We start from the raw sequence: 20340 nt of genomic DNA, 5'->3' as shown, positions 1-20340 counted from the left end.
CCTCCCTAATTGAAGCCGCTGAGCTGCAGACTGCCACGGAGGAGCCCGGTGCCGGATCCCCGGGGCTTGACTCTGATTGCGGTCGCAGGGCTGCCTCCATCAATGGGAGCTTTCATCTATGGCCCCTTTCGTTCTTAGGGACAAAAACTCCTGCAGATCTTGCACCTGTCTGTTTGGTGGGACTCACCCGGCACTTAAGACAGGCTGTGTGTGGGTGGCCTTTGGGCATCCGTTTTTGGCAGACCCCACACATGGCCCGGCCCCAGGGAAGGGAAAGGAAAAAATGGGGAGAAGCCCAATAACCACTAAAACTTTTCTGTCTAAACTACAACTATAACAAACGTCTAAACTATTTACAAGAAATTTTAAGCGAAAGCTACTAGGGGATCACTCGACAAGCGAGAGAGGAGCGTTCCAACGACCATCACTGGCGGTAAGAAGGAACTGGAGAGGCAGCAGGTCGGCAGGGCCCTAGATGCGGTGCCATGAAAGCGCGACTCCAGGGGGCTCCACCGCCGACCCGACGGGTACTGCTAGGGAAAACCTTCCGGCGACTGTGCACACGGCGCGCACACCTCATGGGAATCGATATGAGCAAGCTCTCGAAGAACACCACATGTATGCTGACTGCCTGTGGCTTTGACTGCCCTCTGCTGGAGAGCTGGGTTGTTCCGTGGAGGCAGCTTTGGTTAGGAAATCCCATGACCCGTTCCTGCAGCAGTGCTTTTCAGACGTTACGAGGCAGCTGCACCCCCTACTGCAAGCAGCTGGCATTGCATTCCGAGACGGCTGTCCTACAGCCTCCCCAGCAGGTTCTGGTAGCAGAGACTCTGGGCCCACGCCTGAGACCCCCTGTTCTCATTGCAGGAGCAGCAGGGAAACTGCAGAAGCCACAGCCCCTCCCCGGGAAACAGCAGGGCTGGGGAGGCGCCATGCAATGGGGGGGGTGTCACTTCTGTCCATCAAAATGTGCCAGGCAGCTATTATGTCAGGAGCAGAGCCGGGGCAGAGCCTGACGACGCCCTGCCAGAGAGCCAGCCATACAGGGTGCTTTGGAAACGTCTTTGGGGGAGAAGTTTAAATCTCCTTCTGGCCAAGGCAGCCGCAAACCATCTCAGCAGGCAGCAGGAGTGACCAGAACCCACAGGCCCAGGCCACTTGACAGGAGCTGGCCACAGCTGGATTTCAAACCAATGCTGAGGACGTCCTGCACTGGCCCTATCTAAAGGGGTTTTCAACTGTCAGCCACACTGGGGCCCCACCCTCAATGCGAGTGACAACAGTCAAGCCCTGGAGGGGTCAATAAAAGAAGAGTCTAAGGAATTATTAAACTCTGGGCCCAGTGAGAGACATGGTGAGTGGTTCCCTCCCTGCTCCCAGGTCGCAAAGCCAGGCCCCTCCCAGACACACCAGTTTCTCTCTTTGGCTAGATGGGACTTGTCAAGTGATGGGAAGATCCAACCACTGTGTCTCCTGGCTCTTCCCTAGGACGCTCTCAGCGCGGTGCACACTGCGGGGCCGGCCATGAGATGCTGTTCTAGGAAGTGAGGTTTCCAATGGGACGCAGAAGGCACAGACAAAGCGAGCGGTGGCTGAGGCTGAAGGAGTCCTTGGCACGTGCTGGTAATGCTCTAATGCAATTCCCCACAGAAATCCAGCCAGCCAGCCCCACCCAATCTTCCTGCCCTCCAGTGGAGGATCATTTCCTGCTCCAGCCCATCAGCCATGCGCTGGCTGTTTTCCTGCCAGCCGACGTTCGATGCAAAGCACCCATCAGCGTCTCATCGGGCAGCGCTGCGTTGGAGGCTGTTTAGGCAGAACATTTTCCCCAGTGGCAGAGTGTGGCTGGATACTCGTAGTCCAGCCCAATGGGGTTCTAGTGAGCACGAACCGCACTGCCCTCGGCTCTGCACAGCAGGAATCCAGCCGTCTCCACAGAAACCTTCTGGATGGTCTGCACTGGGCTACGCATGATCTTCAACCCCATCCAGTCTGTCCAGTAGCAGACTCGGTGGGATAGCTCAAACTCAGGGTCCTCCTGCATCGGGTGCTCCGGCTCCTAGCTATGCCGACACGGGGTTAAGATACGTGCATGTGACACAGGACGATCAGCCGTTCTGCTAGGTTGGTACAATTCCCGCACTCGCTCCCCGGGATCAGATGCAGAAAGATCGCAGACCACAAAGTTCTGGGCGCAGCCATTGGTTGGGTGGAGCTGATGTTGCAGCCCCATGGCCCAGTGACATCCAGGCCAACCAAAGCAAACACTCCCCGCCCTGCCTGGAGCAGGATGCAGGGAAAAGGCTCACTGCCGCTGGGTTTTCCTGCTTGAAATGGGGACATGCCCTTCCGTATCCTGTCGCACCGACTCAGCAGTGCAGGCCTTATGAATAGGAATATGCCCACTACAGAGACCGGAGCAGGACCTTCCCATCAGAGAACATTGCTGGTGATTCCTCTGGCTTGGTGAGCAGTACGTGGCTCTCTCCCTTCCTTGCAGACTGGCCCGTGGGTGCCTTGGCTTGCGGGTTTTCATGCACGCATTGGCCTGTACATCAGGAACCTGCTAAGGCCTTTGCTCCTGTCAGTTTGTTTCTGTGGTAGTCCCATGGCACCGGCTGGGCATTGTACTTCAGCAAGGATGTGAAAAACCAATGGGTCACTAAGCCTCAAGACTTGCCCACTATGGGGTCTCTTCCACCAACTGCCGGACTGTGCTCCAAGCTGGGCCAGAGACTTCCAAGCAGCCTTGGGCTGGTTCCCTGTAGGAAGCGCCCTCCGAGGTCTGTGTAGATTTCCTTGTGGGAGCTTACATACTTCTCTCATTGTACACGCAGAAACACTTCCCCCAGCGAGGCTCGTCACACAATTAGAAACCGCTTTTGCCAACAGCAGCAGAGAAGGGGTGGCCTGGTCTGGGATTATAATTACAAGGCCCTAAGGGACCACTGTGATCATCTAATCTGACCCCTGTATACACCGGCCACAGGACTTCCCTGAACTGGCTGAACTAGAGCAAAACGTCTACTCTCAAGCTTCAAAAAGTCCAGTGTCGGCAAATCCCCTCCCCACACCCTTCACAGATTGTTCTCATGGTCCATTCCCCTGCCGGGGCAGTGAGAGTGCCATTAAACGAAGACAAGGCGAGCCTGGTGAAGGAGGGGCTGTGGGGTGGTTTCCCAGGATAAAAATCTACGAGAAGGCATGCTCTTCCACAGACAACGGGGGAAAACAGTCATTTGGGATGTTCCGATCATTGCACGGGCCACCTTAGAAACCAGAACGCAAGAACGGCCAGACTGGGTCAGACCAAAGTCCATCTAGCCCAGTATCCTGTCTTCTGACAGTGGCCAGTGCCAGGTGCCCCAGAGGGAATGAACAGAACAGGGAATCATCAAGTGATCCATCCCCTGTCGCCCAGTCCCAGCTTCTGGCGAACAGAGGCTAGGGACACCATCTCTGCCCATCCTGGCTAATAGCCATTGATGGACCTAACCTCCATGAACTTATCTAGTTCTTTTTTGAACCCTGTTATAGTCTTGGCCTTAACAACATCCTCTAGCAAGGAATTCCACAGTTTGACTGTGTGTTGTGTGAAAAAATACTTTTTTATTTTAAATCTGCTGCCTGTTAATTTCATTTGGTGACCCTGGTTCTTGTGTTATGAGGAGTAAATAACACTTCCTTATTTGCTTTCTCCACACCAATCATGATTTTATAGACCTCTATCATATCCCCCCTTAGTCGTCTCTTTTCCAAGCTGAAAAGTCCCAGTCTTATTAATCTCTCCTCATACAGAAGCCGTTTCATACCCCTAATCATTTTTGTTGCCCTTTTCTGAACCTATTCCAATTTCAATATATCTTTTTTTGAGATGGGGTGAGCACATCTGCACGCAGGATTCAAGATGTGGGTGTACCATGGATTTATAGAGAGACATGAATCAAAAGGCATGGAGAAAAATGAGCATGGAAGGGACTGTCATGGTTCAGAGCCCCCGAAAGGTGTAACAATGGGTAACCCCAGAACCGCCAAGATAGCCAAGCCAAGGTGCACTAAACCCCTGCTTCCCAGAGCGATGGGGTTGGAGAACGGATTCTGGCCTGGCTGGCGTGGTTACTGCAGCCACGTGGCCATGGGCTGCCGGGGACAGAGAGGCGTTTGGGTGACTGCATCCAGTTTACTTAGTGCTATGGTTACGGATTTGTACCAACGCGAGTCCGAAAGCCGGGTTCCCTGGGGCACTTCATGAACAGCTGCTTCTCCAGAGCATAGCGAGGGTCGGTTCAGCTCATTGAACCCAGCAGGGAGGGGCCATGTCTCAAAGGTGCGGGGGAGGCTGAAGCCCAGGTCTGCCTTGATCAGACACAGATAGCCCTTAGCTGTGAATAGCCATTAACTTCCTGGCAGGCCGGCAGGGCAATCCAGGCACGGGCTAGCCTGGGAAGAAGCAAGCACCGTTGGGGCTAGCCGGTAAAGCAGTCTCATGGCAGCTCCTCTCAATGGTTGGGCCTTCCAGCAGGAAGTGACTTCTCCAGCCCTTGGCTTTCGCCACCCGCAGGGTCCAGGACACAGATGGACGCCCATCCTGTCGCATCACATTGTTAATGAATCTGGAGCTCAGGAAAAAGAGGGGAGAACCCTGGAGACAGCCAGGCAACTCCTCCATCAAGCCTCAGTCCGGGGCCCTCCAGACATCCCAGAGCAGCGCCCCCCACCCTGCCCCACTGTTCTTGGCCCAGTCTCTAGCATGCATGTGCTGATCAGCAGTTTCCTTGGTGGTGGTGAAGCCACCAAACTCATCCACGCTTGTGACCCATGATGGGATTTGAACCCAGCCCTGCAGAGGCCAGGGCAGCAAGCAGCTTCTTGCTGAGAAAAGGCAACATGCCGAGCTGGGGAAGTGGTCAGCTGGGTCAGGCTGCAAGAGGAAAGCTATTTAAAATGTATATAATATAGACTTTTATTATTCACCCGTTAACTCCAGTATTTGCCAATCACGAGCTAGTTTGCAGCAGTTACATTCCCTTGATCACGTCTGTACGAGGATGCAATTAATTGAAACAAAGGAGACCGATGCCGCTGCCCAGGGTGTAGCAGCTGGCATCCTGTGACACAATCGTTAAAATCAGGGGATGGTTCAGTCCCAGCTCCTCTGCAGGAGGGTCTTGCTTCCACGGAAACCCCAACAGCCAATGGCAACTTTCGGTTCCTGGCCCAACTTCTCAGAGACGTCGCCGCTCCTCTCTGGGGATTGGTTACTGCAACACCAGTCCAACCTGAGAGAGCCAATGGGAAACAGGTTAGGAAGTGTTAACGTGACAGATCTTCTCTGTTTCAGACCCTAGCTCTGGACACCTGGCACATGTTCTCCAGCGCTCCCCAGGGCTGCCGGAACGCAAAGGCAATCTGAGCAATGTCGGAGTCCGGCCGCGGCCTCTAACAGACCAACAACGCGTCACAGCCCCAAGGGAACCCGTGGCAAAGGCCCGAAAGTGTTGGAGAAAGAGTCCCCTCTGTCCACAGCAGTGGTCCGGGGGAAAGAGTATAGGGATAGGAGTCAAGACCCGTGGGGCCTAGCCCCTGCTCTGCCACTTGTTCTTGCGTGTCTTGGGGCAGATACTTACCCCTGTGCCTTGGGAGACTCAGCTGTAAGCCGGGGGTGATACGGACTTCCCCAGTGCGCACTGGAGAGGTCCCTGCCAGTGCAGGATTTGGGCATTTGGGGGTGATTTGTATTTATGTTCAGGTTTTCCCCTGGCTAAGTTAGTGCCTTTTAGTTTAGAAGCCAGTTTTGTGCATGGGGATCCCCTTTCGAAGGAGCCAGCCACTCTTGGGGGTTCCCTGGTGCCAGCTGTTGTGTGATGGGTCATTTCTGGTTTGGGAAGTGCTCAGATTCGCTGATGGGAGGTGCTGGGGAAGGGCCAGCGCTGCCCAGGAGCTCAGGCCCCGGGGGTTTGTACTCAGCGCCTTCCTGGGTAATAGCAGTGACCAATTAGCGACCGACTGGCTGCTTTGGAACGGCTAATTCTCAGCAAGCGAGAAAAGCCCGATCTGGTTCTGTGTGCCAGGGCACGGCCCCCAGGTAACTGCTGTGGAATTCATGGCTGCAAAGGGCGTCAAGCCGAATACCACGGCCGGATTAGGTTAGAATCCCAACTGCCATAGGCATTCCCCCCCCGCCACAAGCAGCAATGCAAACCCACAACAGAGACTGGCCACTGCCAAAGACCGGCAGCAGACACTCCAGTGCTTTGGACCAGCCAGTCTGGCTCCCGTATCTCCTGCCCAGCCCAGAGCACACATGCAGTGCTATGTAACAGGAATATTTGATCATTTTAGTGCAACTTGCATCCCAAGGCAATTTACAAGCTAGGTGCATGCACTGAAATGCTGCCACCTCTGGGGTGCGGAAGTGGTGGACAAATGGGCAAGCCAGCACGAAGGGAAGGGAAGCTGTGGTCAAGGCCTCCAGGACAAAACACCTGCTCATACAGAGGCAAAGACTCCCGGGTCCCATTGCCCAAGCTGTAGGGGGCTCGAACACTCCTAGCTGGGAGAGGGGAAGCCCAAGCAGTCCGGGTATTTCGAACCTGCGGGGCAGGCGTGAATCAGTGGCTGGCCTCACTGCAGGAGCTACCGCGGGCAGAGTCCTGCGACACAGACACAGACAGAACACGTGCTGGATTCTCTCAAACAAGCGTGTTCCTTACACGGGCCCTGTCCAGCGGACACCACGAGATCAGTCATGCGTCTGTTTCGCCACTTGACTTGTTTTAAAGACCCGAGAAAAGGCTGACGTGCGGCACTCACAGGTCGTGTGTCTGTGGATCCTGCCCATTCCCGCACGCAGCCCTGCACAGGACAAACCTTCTGCCAGACGCTGCCTCGTTCCTAAGGCTCCCGACGGCTAGGCAGGGACTCAGCCCTTGCGCTCATGGAACACTCTGCATCTGCAAAGCGCTTTCCAACACCAACTCTCCCCAACCTTGTGTCCTAGCTCCATTTTACAGATGGGCAGGGCACCACTGCCCTGCCTCGGTTTCCCTACGGTGACAGGGGAGTCAGTAGCCAAACCGTTAAGGCCCAGGGGCTCCTACCTCAGTCTGTGCTCCAAGGGGATAGAAAGGTGGCTTAGCTAAGACACAGGTGTTGTAGCCGGCCGCTGCCAGGGCTTGGTGGAGGCTGCCAGACGGATGGCTTTAAAGAGCTTTTGGGGTAGTGCTTCTAGTTGCCTGGCCCATGGAGCAGGGCAGCGACTCAGCCCAAGGAGTCAAACAGCGAAGCCTGTGGTATGTCCAGGCGCTAATTCCCAGCGGTACAGAGGCTGCAGGAGCCGACCGGGCTGGGCTCAGGAAGGCGTCCCCGGCATTCCCCGTGACAAGCGCATTACCGCTGTTCTGCTAATGCTTCGCACGTTGGCTGTTGCCAGGAGCCCAGTGGCTGGTGATCTGACTCAGTACCGCACTGACCTGTGTCCCGCGAGAGATCTTTGAAGAAACCATTTCAGCGGCCAAACGAGATAACCCACCCGCATAGCCCCCCCGGCCAGCCCCCACCAGGGCGACCCCTGTGCTGAGCGAGGCACTTACCTTCTCTGCCCCCATGCTGGGGCATTTCCAATTGTAAAGATAATACTGCAGATTCCCGTCCCCAATCCCAAACTTCAGCTTCTCCAGGAAGGTTTTGTTTTCCATGAGATCCAGTGCATTGAACACATCAAACCCCTTCTGCACGGGCGACAGGGGAGAGGTCATCAGGGCCAGTCTCTCCAGCTGTGCTGCCCTCCTCCGCCCCCAGGCACTGCCCCCCCGAAAGCCTCCCACAACCTGCCACTGGCCTTTAGCCCCAGTGGAGAGGCCCTGGATTGACCCCCCCTCTAGGGGATGGGGGCCATTGAGAGAAACCTGCTCCCCCTGCTATAGCTGTTCTCTGGATAAATACAGGGGTTCGGGCTCCGTGGCTGTCAGGCCAGGGTTGCTCTGGGAGACCAGGATGGGCAAAGCACACGCTCCTCACAGCCATAAAACAACAAGGGTTCATCATTCACGCTTTCTTTTAAAGGTGGGTGGGGCCCACGTCTGGGCCCCCCCAGATCTCAAGGGCCACCCTGCACCATGCAGCTGGTGAGGAGGTGGCTACAGTCACAGTCTCAAGCCTCTGCCGAGCCCTGGTGCTCCCGGGGCAAAGGGGCTCCACGCCTGCTTACCGACTTTGCGAGGATGAGGGCGTCGCTCATGAGGTCGAGGAGGGGAGTCTTGGTATGAACGTTGTAGAAGGAGTACGCGGCTTTCAGGCTTTTGTGAGTGGGGTGGTTCATGATGGTGGAGGGCAGCGTGTAGAAGCTCAGGAAGTCCGTCACCTCGCCGGTGGGACTCTGAAAGCAAATGGCAGCAGCGTGGGTACGGCCTGAGCCAGGCCGAGACAGGACAGAGCCATAAGCAAGAACCATCTGAGGCCGTTCGGGGCCACACCACAAGCTGGCTGCCTTGTCCGCAGGCTCGGCACAGGGCAAGGCCAGTGCCTCAGGGCAGCGCTGAGGCTGGTGCCAAGGCGGCACAGCGACACTTGCAATAACCCAGCCTCTACTGCCCCTTGAGGCCTGTCCCGTGGAGCCCAACGCAGGCACTGGGTCAGAGACCCCGTCTGAGCCAGGGAGGAGGTGACTGACGCTCAGCAGGCGGAGAACCAGCTGTGCCTTCCAAAGGGACTGGGGCCCAGGTGACATTAGTCTCTCGGCCCTGCCGGCTCACCTCCACCACGAAGGTGTCAATGATATTCTCCTGAGGGAAGAACCAGTGCTCCACCTCCTCCCGACTCATGACTGGGGTCAGGTGGAACTGCTTCAGGTACTCGGTCAGAAGCTTGTGCACGACAGCGATGTCTTTGTGCTCCATTGCCCGCAGGCTGGACGTCTTCGGAGTCTGGAGAGAGGGAGAGAAATTGTCCGAGCCGGCTCGAGAGCATCTTGGCTCGAGCAGATTTTTTCAGTACCCAAAGGGCCAGGATTGCTAATGCTTATTAACAGAGGGACCCGCCCACAGCAGCTGGCTACAGGGCATCCCCACACTGCTCTTTTCTGCTCAGGCCCCCCACACCTCGGCCCATCCTCAGACCCCTGCCCACCTGACTTCCTTTAACCGACGCCCTGCAGAAAGCTGCCACGACCACCTGTCCGGGGTCCCAGAATCCCACGCTTTGGGGTGTGTCACATGCAAAGAGGTTTCCAGCCACCCATGACCTACAATAATGCATGGTGTGGCCAGAGCTCCAGATTCATGCCAGGCTTACAGCCATGATGCCCCTGCTCTGGTCCTATTCCCGTACACATGCTAAGTGGACCAGGCTGGGCAAGAGACTGCTAAGAAATACGTAGGTGCTGCAGGAAATGGGGCTGTTGACCCAGTAAGTGGCAGCTTCCCTGGCTTGGTACTGAGCCCACACCCTACCATGGTGCCAAAGTGTACCAGAGGTGCCAGCTTTTGGATAAGAGGCAAAATCAGGGCCCAGCCCCCGCTCGTCACAGTGGCACAATTGAGCCCAGGGATCAAGGAGGGAGATGCCAGGGTACAGCTCATTTAGGAGTTCACCAAGTGCTCTGGGATCCCCCCAAGGAAGCAGCAGCTCCTTGCGCTGGCCTGAGTGACTTCCAGAGCACCGTGCTCCGTTTATACGTCCAAAAGGGGGGTTCTCTGAACTGTGGGGGCCACACGCTCAGCCTGCATCCCTTGGGCCTCCTGCCCCTCCAGCACACAATGGAATTCGCTGCGCCTGGCCTGGCCAGCCCAGAGCAGGGGGCCTGGGTTGTTTCCAGTCTGAGCCGATTCCTGCCCCATGGAGCAGCAGTGTCTAGCCAGACCCAGGGCTGGTTTTCAGTGTCTGTGGCAAATAAGTGATTGGTTGCTATGGTGACCGGCATCCTAAATACTCCTTAAAGAAGGATGAACATTCTTTAGTCAGCAGCTGCTTAGGAGTGCGGCCGGCCGGTTGCTGGCTCCCCCGCGAGCTGGGCTGGCTCTGGAGTAGGAAGCAGCGACTCAGGCCTTGGCTACGCTGGCAATTCACAGCGCTGCACTCAGGGGTGTGAAAAAACACCCCCGAGCGCAGCGCTGTAAAGCGCCAGTGTCATCAGCGCCTACAGCACTGCACGCTCGCTCGCAGCACTGCAAGCTACTCCCCTCGGAGAGGTGCTGTCATCAGCGCCTACAGCACTGCACGCTCGCTCGCAGCACTGCAAGCTACTCCCCTCGGAGAGGTGCTGTCATCAGCGCCTACAGCACTGCACGCTCGCTCGCAGCACTGCAAGCTACTCCCCTCGGAGAGGTGCTGTCATCAGCGCCTACAGCACTGCACGCTCGCTCGCAGCACTGCACGCTACTCCCCTCGGAGAGCTGCCGCAAGTGTAGCCAAGGCCCCAGACTCGCCGGAGGGAGCAGCAAAGCCAGGCAGGCACTGCCATTTTCCCGGCTGTCACTGCACTCGGGCAGCGGCCACCCCAGCACACTGCAGGGGATTATAACACAGGTTGGCTCGGCCTCTTATTGTTAAACCAAATCCCTCTGCAATCGCTGCCAAGCCCGGGCGCTCGGCTTCCCCGACAGGCAGGGGTCTGCGATCGCGAGAACTCATGGCCCACAGCTGCACACGTGCAAAGACAAACACAGGGACGCAGGCAGCATGAGCTCCGTGCTAGGCAGCTAGCGGTGGCTCTCGGGACCTGGCTGCTACACTGACCACAACAGGGAGGAACTCAGAACCAGCTTGGATGTCTGAGCCTCAGCAATTCACCTCCCTCCACGGCCAGCTCAGGAGCGAGCGGTTTGCGCTCGGCAGGTAACCGAGAGAGGCAGCAGCTACCACAGACAGAAGCACACACCTCCGGCAGCCGGTAGAGCTTCATGGTGCGTTGCATTGTCATGTTCCTGCTCAGGTGGGAAAACTTGACTTCAATCAGTTTCCGAGGATTCAGGGATCGATGCCAGTATCTGCAGAAACACAAGTCTAGGTCACACGTGCAGGACGCTCGCGATGGAGGAGAAGGCTGGAAAGAGCATGCGAGTCTTTTAAGTGCCAGAAGGTGGCACAAGACATCAGGCTAATTAGCAAGGCAGAAACCTCTCCATCACATCAATCAAGCCCTCCGCGGCCCGGCCCCACCCCACCTATTGTCCCATTTGCTGCTGCCAACACTTGCCTCTGATTGGCCCAGCACGCTAGCCTCCATTGTCCGCTTGCTAAATTTTCAAACAAGTCGCTTTGCAATTCTCCCATGCTGTCCGTCATGCTTGGGAGGAGCTCCCTGTAAACATCCCCAAACTAACTCATCATCCACCTTCAAAGCCCTCCTTTGCTGTGATGCCTACAGAAACCTGACGACAGCTAGGGTGCGGAGACCACTGCCCATCACGTGGGCCAATCCTGTCGCATTGTTTCCTTGGGCTCCCCTCTGTCTCTATCCACCTGCTGTCTCCTGTTTTAAACTTGGATTATAAAGTCTTTGGGGGCAGGGACTGTCTGTTGTTGTGCGTCGGTGCAGCGCCTAGACCCTGGAGCCGTGGTCCATGCCTGGGGCTATGGTAAACTCACACCCAACGGCTCCCAGGGAGAAAAGCCAGGGCAACGTGGGGTGCACCTGCTGGAGGAGTCCTCGATACGGTGTTGCTTCATGGCTTCCAAGAGCCAGTAGCTCACCCCGAGGAGACACAGAGCTGTCCAGCCGACTCCCTGAAGGACACTGCTAGGAGGAACTGCTCGGCCCAGTGGGATCGTGGGTAAATCCGAGTGCTCTGCTAACAAGCCATGGGAAGAGAGGTCTGTTAAGGGCCAAGTCTGCACTCCTTGGAGCGTCACTTACCTACAAGTGCCGACGGGTTTCGGCAACACTACCCCTGCAGTGTAAACCGCCTGAAAAATCCCCTCCAGGTGAACCCGCCGGGTGATCTCCCGGATCAGAACTGGGGCCACCCGTTTAGAGCGCAGCTTCTTGTGGACGCACAGGAAGTTTATCTCCACCATCTTCTTCTCTCTTGAGAGGACAGAGAACAAGCCCAGGGGAGAGTCAGAGTTGTCTTGGCAGGGTTACTCCAATTCCCCAGGCTCAGAACATGGCCTCACCTGGGGAGGGAGGGGGCAGATGCTCTGCAGAAGGGAGGTGGGACATCCCTAGCATAAGAAGCCAGGCCAGGGGAGCGGGAGCTTTCCCCACTTGCCCATTCCAGGTCACTGCCTGTCACCAGTTAATCCCCCAACCCACTCCGTGCCTCACTCATCTATCTACACAGCGAAGCAATTCGAATGCATTGCTGCCTGGCCTCTCGGACGGGAGCCCTCCGCTACCAGTGTTCGGTAAGTCACACCGGTTGGGTGGCCCATCCACACCGGCGTAGGGAAGTCAGAAGGTCTCATTATCCATGGCGCCTGCCCATGGACGGGGACGCAGGATCCCAAGTTGCTTAGGTGCTTTTGAGAACTTTACTCTGAACACAACAGGGACAACACAACAGTTGTTCAAGGAACAACGCGCTCTGGAGAATTTCCACACGATGTCCCTTTCCTCCAGCCAGAGCTGTACGCTGGCCTCATTAAGCACTAACAAAGCTAGTGTCTGAGGTTCTCGTATGCGAGACTTCCTCTTACAAGAGCTGCCCACCTTAACTAACCCCCTTTCCCTGCGAATCACGGGGCACTCCTAGAGCCAGAGTGGTGCACACCAGGCTGGCCCCCGCAAGGATCAATGCAGCCGAGACGCCTCGGACCCAGCCCAGGAGCATCCGACCCCACAGTGGGGAAGAGTTGAGATCGAGTCGAACAGAAAGGCACTTACGAATCGTAGATGTGGATCGTGGCTGGAATTGCACTGATGAATCCAACCAACTTCTTGCTAGAGATGACTCGGACCCCGCAGTGCCACTGGGGCAGCCAGCCGGGGGGACGCAAAGCCCTGGAGAATGGACAAGCCTTGGTTAGTCCTGGCACATTCCTGCACCAGAGGCCCCAAGCACCCGCTTTTCTCTTCAACTGGCCCTGCCTCCCCACAGCGTCCTGGCAGACTCTAGTGCGGGCACCAGGGACCAGTGTGGAGTGTGCAGCCCTGTCCTTGGGCAGCATGGGCCCAAGGGCTGTGCTTCAGCCTTGGCCCAGAGGGAGCCCAGCGAGTTCAGCCTCCGTGGGCCAGGCAATCCTGAGACTTCCCACAGAACCATCCAGCCCTGGGGACAAAGCCCAGGTGCATTTCTGGGACGGGGATACGTTTCGCCCAGGGCCCTCATGGAGATGTGGGTTTGCTTCACATGGGCCACCAAAGAGAAGTCTGAGAGGTGGAGAGCAGAGAGCATGACTAGCTGGGCTCCGTTTGAATCAGAGATTCCCTCCGTGCCATGGGCAACCCACGCTCACCCTAGGAGAGCTGAGAGTCAGGGTCTCGCCAGTGCTCAGTGCTGGCCTAGCACCATGCTCACTGAGGGCCTGTTCTCAAGGAGAGCAGCGAGGCCGAACAGGAGCCCAGCAGAGACCCCAGCGCAGAGTTCTCGGCCCGACTCTCTTGTGAAGAGAATTCATATTTTACGGCTGTTTGTGCGAAGGGTGAGCCCCCGCCCCCAGACACCCCCACCACAGCACCCAGCAGCACATCAGAGCCCCTGCCATGACACTGAGCCCCTCGGGCTGGGAGAGACAGACACCCTGGGGGGAACCAACTGCCGTCTCACAGCTGACTAGCCGTGAACTCGAGGAGAGCAGTGTCCCGATCCAGGGCAGGGAGACGACACAGGCATAGCAGCCAGGAGGCAGAGCTATTACTGTGCACAGCTGTACGGGATATCACTGTGCACGGCTGTACGGGATATCACTGTGCACGGCTGTACGGGATATCACACTGTACTGTGCACGGCTGTACGGGATATCGCTGTGCACGGCTGTACGGGATATCACACTGTACTGTGCACAGCTGTACGGGTTATCGCTGTGCACAGCTGTAGGATTATCACACTATACCGTGCACAGCTGCAGGGATATCACACTGTACTGTGCACGGCTGTACGGGATATCGCTGTGCACGGCTGTACGGGATATCACACTGTACTGTGCACAGCTGTACGGGTTATCGCTGTGCACAGCTGTAGGATTATCACACTATACCGTGCACAGCTGCAGGGATATCACACTGTACTGTGCACAGCTGTACGGGATATCGCTGTGCACGGCTGTACAGGTTATCACACTGTACTGTGCACAGCTGTACGGGACATCGCTGTGCACGGCTGTAGGGTTATCACACTATACCGTGCGCAGCTGCAGGGATATCACACTGTACTGTGCACAGCTGTAGGGTTATCGCTGTGCACGACTGTACGGGATATCACACTGCACTGTGCACGGCTGTACGGGATATCACTGTGCACGGCTGTACGGGATATCACACTGTACTGTGCACAGCTGTACGGGATATCGCTGTGCACAGCTGTAGGATTATCACACTATACCGTGCACAGCTGCAGGGATATCACACTGTACTGTGCACAGCTGTAGGGTTATCGCTGTGCACGGCTGTACAGGTTATCACACTGTACTGTGCACGGCTGTACGGGATATCGCTGTGCACGGCTGTACGGGATATCACACTGTACTGTGCACAGCTGTACAGGTTATCACACTGTACTGNGTGCACGGCTGTACGGGATATCGCTGTGCACGGCTGTACGGGATATCACACTGTACTGTACACAGCTGTACGGGATATCGCTGTGCACAGCTACTGTGATACACCACTTGTAAAACACTAGGGGTTCTTCACAACCATGGGAATGGTATACAGGTTAATTAGCAATAATTAACTAATTAATCAATTGAACATATAGAGCGCCTTTCACCCCAGGATTTCCAACTACTTCACAACCTGGCAGCCCTCTGATGTGGAGTTCATTAGTGTTATTGCTGCTTTCTGGAGTGGAACAAGAGCTTAGCACAAAGACTCCGGTTTAAAGCCGTATTAGCTATGGCCCAAGAGACCCCACCGTGCCACCAGCCTACAGTAACAAGCAGGCTGTGGGCTGGCTGCAGGAATCCCCGGTGAGGTTCTCTGGCCTGTGCTACACAGGGGGTTAGACTGAATGATCATGACAGTCCCTTATGGCCATGAAATCTAAGAATCACTAACAAGTGGCTTCCTTCCAGGGCTACTCAGTGAGCAAGAGCTTATGAATGCTGGGTGGCTTCCATGGGTTATTTATATCACACTGACACAGTCCCAGGTGCTTTAACTGCCTCTTAGCAAGAGCTGGTCCCTTGCCTGAGGAGCACAGACACCAGGCAATTGTTCAGGTGAAGGAGGTGTGCCACCTACAAGGAGCAGGAGGCCAAGGCAGGGACATCTGCAGGAGGAGGGGGGCCCATTCCAAGCATTCCCATGAAAAAGGGATACAGATTCTAGAAAGAGTAGCAGAGATACAGGGCTCTGTGCAAGCGGTCTGCAGGACCGGCAAGGGGACATCAACAGTCTGAAGTAGATGCAATAAGTGACTGGAAGAGGGGGAAGGAACTGGGGCCCCGGACGAGGTGGATAACGTGCCTGCAGTGCTGAACAAGGAGATATCACATGGCAAACACCACCACAGCAAACGACAGAGATGGCCAGCCCCAGCCCAGCAGGAAGGGCCCGTGATTTCAGCTGCTGTGGCCAGGGTGGACAATATAGTTCTGTCTAATCACCCTTCGTTAATTCACAGCAAGGCCTTTCCTTCACCTGGCTGTGCCACACAGCATGCAAGCGTTATCGGGTAGGGAATGGGTTAGAATAACCATCATTCACAGGTGACCAAGACGTACAACGCTGAAGGCACCACTGGTATCTTGCCAGGCCAGAACGTGACCGTGCAGACCGTTCCCTATCAGAAGAGATTGCACAGAGCCTGGGGATTTGTTGGAACTCCTGAGAAGAGGATCCTGGTGTGGCATGACACTCCATATTCTTCATAGAAATATTGTTATGATAGGAATATGGCCTAAGATACATTTTATGCAGATGGGTCTTGTAAGAGATCATTGGAAAGGCTATAATTTACAGAATGTGATTATCTACATTGTATCCAGACATTATTTCTGTATCTGAAGTTAGAAATACTGACTATGTAACAATGAGAACTGTGTACACACTTGGGGAACGCCCAGCGGACAGTAAGCAATCAGCCTGGATAAGCCATTAAGGAGAACACTAGAACTTTGGAAATGCTAATCTCTCCCCTGCCCAAGAAGTTTACTGGAATGCTGCATTGACACTACAAGGTCAGGTGATATCATCACCTGGTGCAAGATACCACATGGTACTTTCCCACTGGAAACAAAGGCTTCCGGCCTTATGTACATTCTATTTATGGCTGGGAGGCAAGGCCATCAGCACTCTCCCTTCCCACCCAAGAAGTGAGACTGCTAAAAGCACCTTACAAGACAGAAGAACTAAGCTGAGGGAAAGGCAAGGGCTGAGGCCAGACTGAGACAGAGGAGTCTAGTCTGTAAAGAGAAATAACTGGAAATCTAAGCTACAGAAACTCTGCATCCTGCCCAAGTCAACATTTGGGGGAGAATTACATTTTGTAACCCGTTTCTTTAGAGAATCAAACTTAGTTGGCGTGTTTTGTTTTATTTGCTTAGTAATCTGCTTTATTCTGTTTGCTAACTCTTATAACCACTTCAAATTTACTTTTTATAGTTAATAACTTTTTTCTTGTTAATAACACAACCCAGTTTCTGCAATTTATAACGGGGGGAGAGAAGTTGTGTGTCTCTCTCTTCACACTGAGGGAGACGGCGAATTGTTATGAGCTCGCACTGTGCAGATCTTTCTCTACAGCGCAAGACATTAGCAGCTTGGGTGTACTTTCCAGAGGGAAGCTGCACTTGAGCGCTGGGCAATTTCCTTGCTGAGCCTTCCCACAGAGAGCTGTTTGCAGCCTCTGCGTGATTCTACAGCTGGTGCATCCCTACCTGTGGGTGTGCTGCCGGACAGCCTGACTCAGCAAAACAGGAGCGGGAGCCCAGGCTAGTGGAGCAGGCGGGCTGAGTGAAATCCCAATACATCAGGTGGCATCCCAGAACGGGGGTCCAGCAGGGGATCAGGCATGCGACAACCTGCCCTCCTCTGTGACCATGGCTAACATTTACCCATGGCACGGGGATGAGGCTACATTCACTGGCATTGTAAAAGCCCTCTGAAGCCCAAGACAGGAGATGCCATCTACAGAAATGCCATCTTGGCCTTATCAGCCAATTAATAGCAAGTTTATATTGTTGGTACAATCTGGTCATCCGTCTTCATACTGCAGTTCCAGGGCAGCGGGGGACAGGCCCAGTCGGGGAGCTACTGAGGTAATGGTGCTCCAGCCCCCTTCCAAGGGAACAGCACAGTCAGGGTCGGGGACAAGCTCAGAGCTGGGGTGCTCTGCCCTCCCAAGCTCAGAGGAGTTGAGGGCAGGAAGAGCCATGTGTCCGAATCTCTCCTGCAGGATACCTGGGGTTGCACACCAGAGATACCAACCTTCCCCCACCACTGTGCACGTGGAGGGATGGGGATGGCAGTGGGGAAGGAGGCAAGAGAACTGATAGACAGCTGCAGCACCAGCCCAGGAGAGCCAGGTTTGCTGGGCCCCCAGCCCCATGCTCACGAGGTTGGGGAAGAGCCTGCTACTCACCACAGAAGGAACTCAGGTGAGTAATCAAACCGGAACATGTTGTCATCGTCTTCCACGTAGTTCTCGTTCAGGAGCGTGTACAGCTCTTTTAGCTAAGAGAGAGATCAGTCGGCTGAGGAGGCAAAGCCAGCTAGTCAGTAACAGCCCCCCTCAGCCGGGCCCCCTGACTGGACAGCAGCAGCGACAAGGAGAAATCCCATTTGCTGTGGGGAAAGGTCACCTTTAAAAAGGCCAAGCTAATGCTGGTGCTCCGCTGGACCAGCTGCTGTCTGACTACCATGGAGCGTGTCCCTCAAACTCCCCCTTTCCTCTGCCTAAGCAGCCATTCCCCATTCCTGCGGATGCGCCAAGAGCAGAAGTTCATAACCTGCCCGCAGAGCCAGGTTAGGACAGAGTGGTGCACACAGGGCTGCTGGGGGTCACAGACTGGGGTTCAGAATGGCTAGTGGGGGGGACTCAGGAGCTAGTAGGGTGACAGCACTGAGCCTGGGGATGGGGGCTGCAGGGACACATGGGGATGAGGGTGCAGGGAAGGGGCGGATGTGCCTGACTGAATGGGAGAGGCTTGGGGCCAGCCAGGGTCTGCATGAGGGAGGCTCCCCAACTCCCTTACAACCCCCCCCAGCAAAACACCTGTTCCATACTTCTCCCACCCGATCCCAACAACCCCCCAGATTCACTCTAGGCTTCTTCCCTCTCCCTCAGCTCCTCCGTTACCCCTGACTCCCCCAAGCCTTCGCACTGCTTCTGACAGGTGCAGGAAATACAGTTCTGTGTCGTAATTTAAATGAATTACTCAAAGTTCTGTATTCATATGCCTAGTAAGAAATCTATTTATTAAAAAAATTACCAGCATTTTTTTTGGTCTGTATTATCACAGACATACCTGCTAACAGCTATTTTGAAATAAATTACCAAAATAATTGACACTGGCCTGATTATATTGTGTTATTTTGACAAATAAAATATGCAGAATTTTGCAGAATTTTAAAGTATTGTGTGCAGAATTTTTAATTTTTTTGGTGCAAAATTTTTTATGTTTTGGCGCAGAATTCCCCCAGGAGTAACTCAGTGCAACAGTGACTGGACCAGTCATCGCTGCTGCGGGAGCGGTCCTTGGCCACATGTGCCCATTGCTGCCACGTGCCCTCTTCTCGATACAGGAGAAAGCTCTTAGCTCAGCTGTGGGTGCAACCTTGGACCTGGAGTGGGGGGAACAGACACTCCTGCTATGTTCCTCTGTCAGGCTCACTTCATCTCCAGGAGGCAGGGTTAGATTCCTAGGAAGAGGCCTGCTGGGTCGCCCACCCCTGAGCTCCAGAGACGTGTGGGAATTTCCATCTCCCGCCAGGAGCTTGGTCTGGTAGGGGCACTGATGACACTGAAGCTAAAAAAGGGCAGAGGCCCGTCTCACCTTAAGGAGAGAGCTGCCCAATTGCCAGCCCGAGCCGGGGAGCTGGGGAAACGGGACAGAGGATGAATTCTACAGCTCCATGAATAACTCCAGTAGCTCGGTGCTCGGGGCCCACAGCAGGGGCTCTACATTAGAGACCCCTCCCAACCAGTTTGTCCTGCCTTGGCCCTTCTTACCACGCCTCGGTCCCCCAAGTCCAGGGCATCCCAGGTGAAGCCTGGGGGCAAGGTGTAAGGCTCCTGCCGGATATTGTCTTTGTCTGGTTCCACCGGCCCATGAGTGTTCACCACTTCTCCTGGGAAAGAGACAGGAACAATCAAACGGTCCCTCGGCCTCTGGGAGCCACCTGCGTTTTAACAACATGCTCTGACATTCTGAGAGCACCTTGCACCCCAAGGGGTCCCAACACGTTTCACAGCTGTATATACAGGGATCATTCCCCCATTACTGGGGCAGCCAGCTCCCAGGTGGAGCACAACAGCTGTTTAACAGTACACAGCAACACTATGCCATGGATCTGAGGAACTGAATAGCTCATTCCATTGAAACTGCAGGGCAGGTTTGGGGGAGCAGAGTTGGACTCTGACTGGGCCCCGGGCTAAGAAGTGGACAGGCACTGGCTTTACGCCTCACTTAGAAGGTGACACTTCCACACCAGCCGCCTGCTGGTCTCTGGTACTGGTTTATTTCATACTCTGAGGGAAGGGTGTCTCTATGGAATCATTAACTGCTCCCTGCAGATGCTGGTTCTTCCTCAGTTTCCCACTTCATTACTGACAAAACCCAACCTCCTTAGCGGGTCACATCTCAAAGTCACAGCCCGAGATGGTATTAGCTGGAGGCCACAAACAGCAGATCTTTCTCTTCATGGATTTGCACCATCATAGACCTTGGCCTACCAGCCAGCCCTTTCCCGAAACTCCCCCGTTGTCTGCAATACCCTCCTGGAAGCTTCCAAAGGAGCGTTTCTCCCTGCCAGCTCCAGCCTTTGCCATTTGGCAAACGTCAGCATTTCCCATCCACTGTGCTTTAAATGCAGTTGAAATTAACAAGGCTACTTTTGTTTAACTACTGTGACTCCTAAAGCACTTTATCAAGCCAAGAGATCTCGATTTGGGCACCAGCCATACTGGGAGGTTAGCAAAGCCCAGGAAGTGCTAATTAAGTGCCACTGAAAAGAAAGTACAACACTTTTTTTTTATGGGAGGCATGAAGACAAAGATTAAAACAAATATAGGCAATGGA

General features: G+C 54.9%; 1 protein-coding gene across 2 annotated transcripts in view; it reads right to left on the bottom strand.

Moving 5' to 3' along the window:
• Nucleotides 1-4938: 4938 nt before the first annotated feature.
• Nucleotides 4939-20340, bottom strand: part of NMT1 (N-myristoyltransferase 1) — a 34268-nt gene continuing 18866 nt past the window's right edge. For both annotated transcript variants that reach the window (XM_034755853.1, XM_034755854.1), the window contains exons 4-12: nt 19272-19390; nt 17682-17773; nt 12824-12940; nt 11855-12025; nt 10877-10985; nt 8754-8924; nt 8210-8377; nt 7593-7730; nt 4939-5279 (exon numbers count right to left, since the gene is read on the bottom strand). In XM_034755853.1, the coding sequence (XP_034611744.1) occupies nt 5259-5279; nt 7593-7730; nt 8210-8377; nt 8754-8924; nt 10877-10985; nt 11855-12025; nt 12824-12940; nt 17682-17773; nt 19272-19390 (1106 nt within the window). In that variant the 3' untranslated portion in view covers nt 4939-5258. The remainder of the gene's footprint in view (nt 5280-7592; nt 7731-8209; nt 8378-8753; nt 8925-10876; nt 10986-11854; nt 12026-12823; nt 12941-17681; nt 17774-19271; nt 19391-20340) is intronic.

Source organism: Trachemys scripta, chromosome 23 (genome assembly GCF_013100865.1).
Source record: "Trachemys scripta elegans isolate TJP31775 chromosome 23, CAS_Tse_1.0, whole genome shotgun sequence".
NCBI lineage: Eukaryota > Metazoa > Chordata > Testudines > Emydidae > Trachemys > Trachemys scripta.
This window is presented reverse-complemented; position numbering and strand designations above follow the sequence as displayed.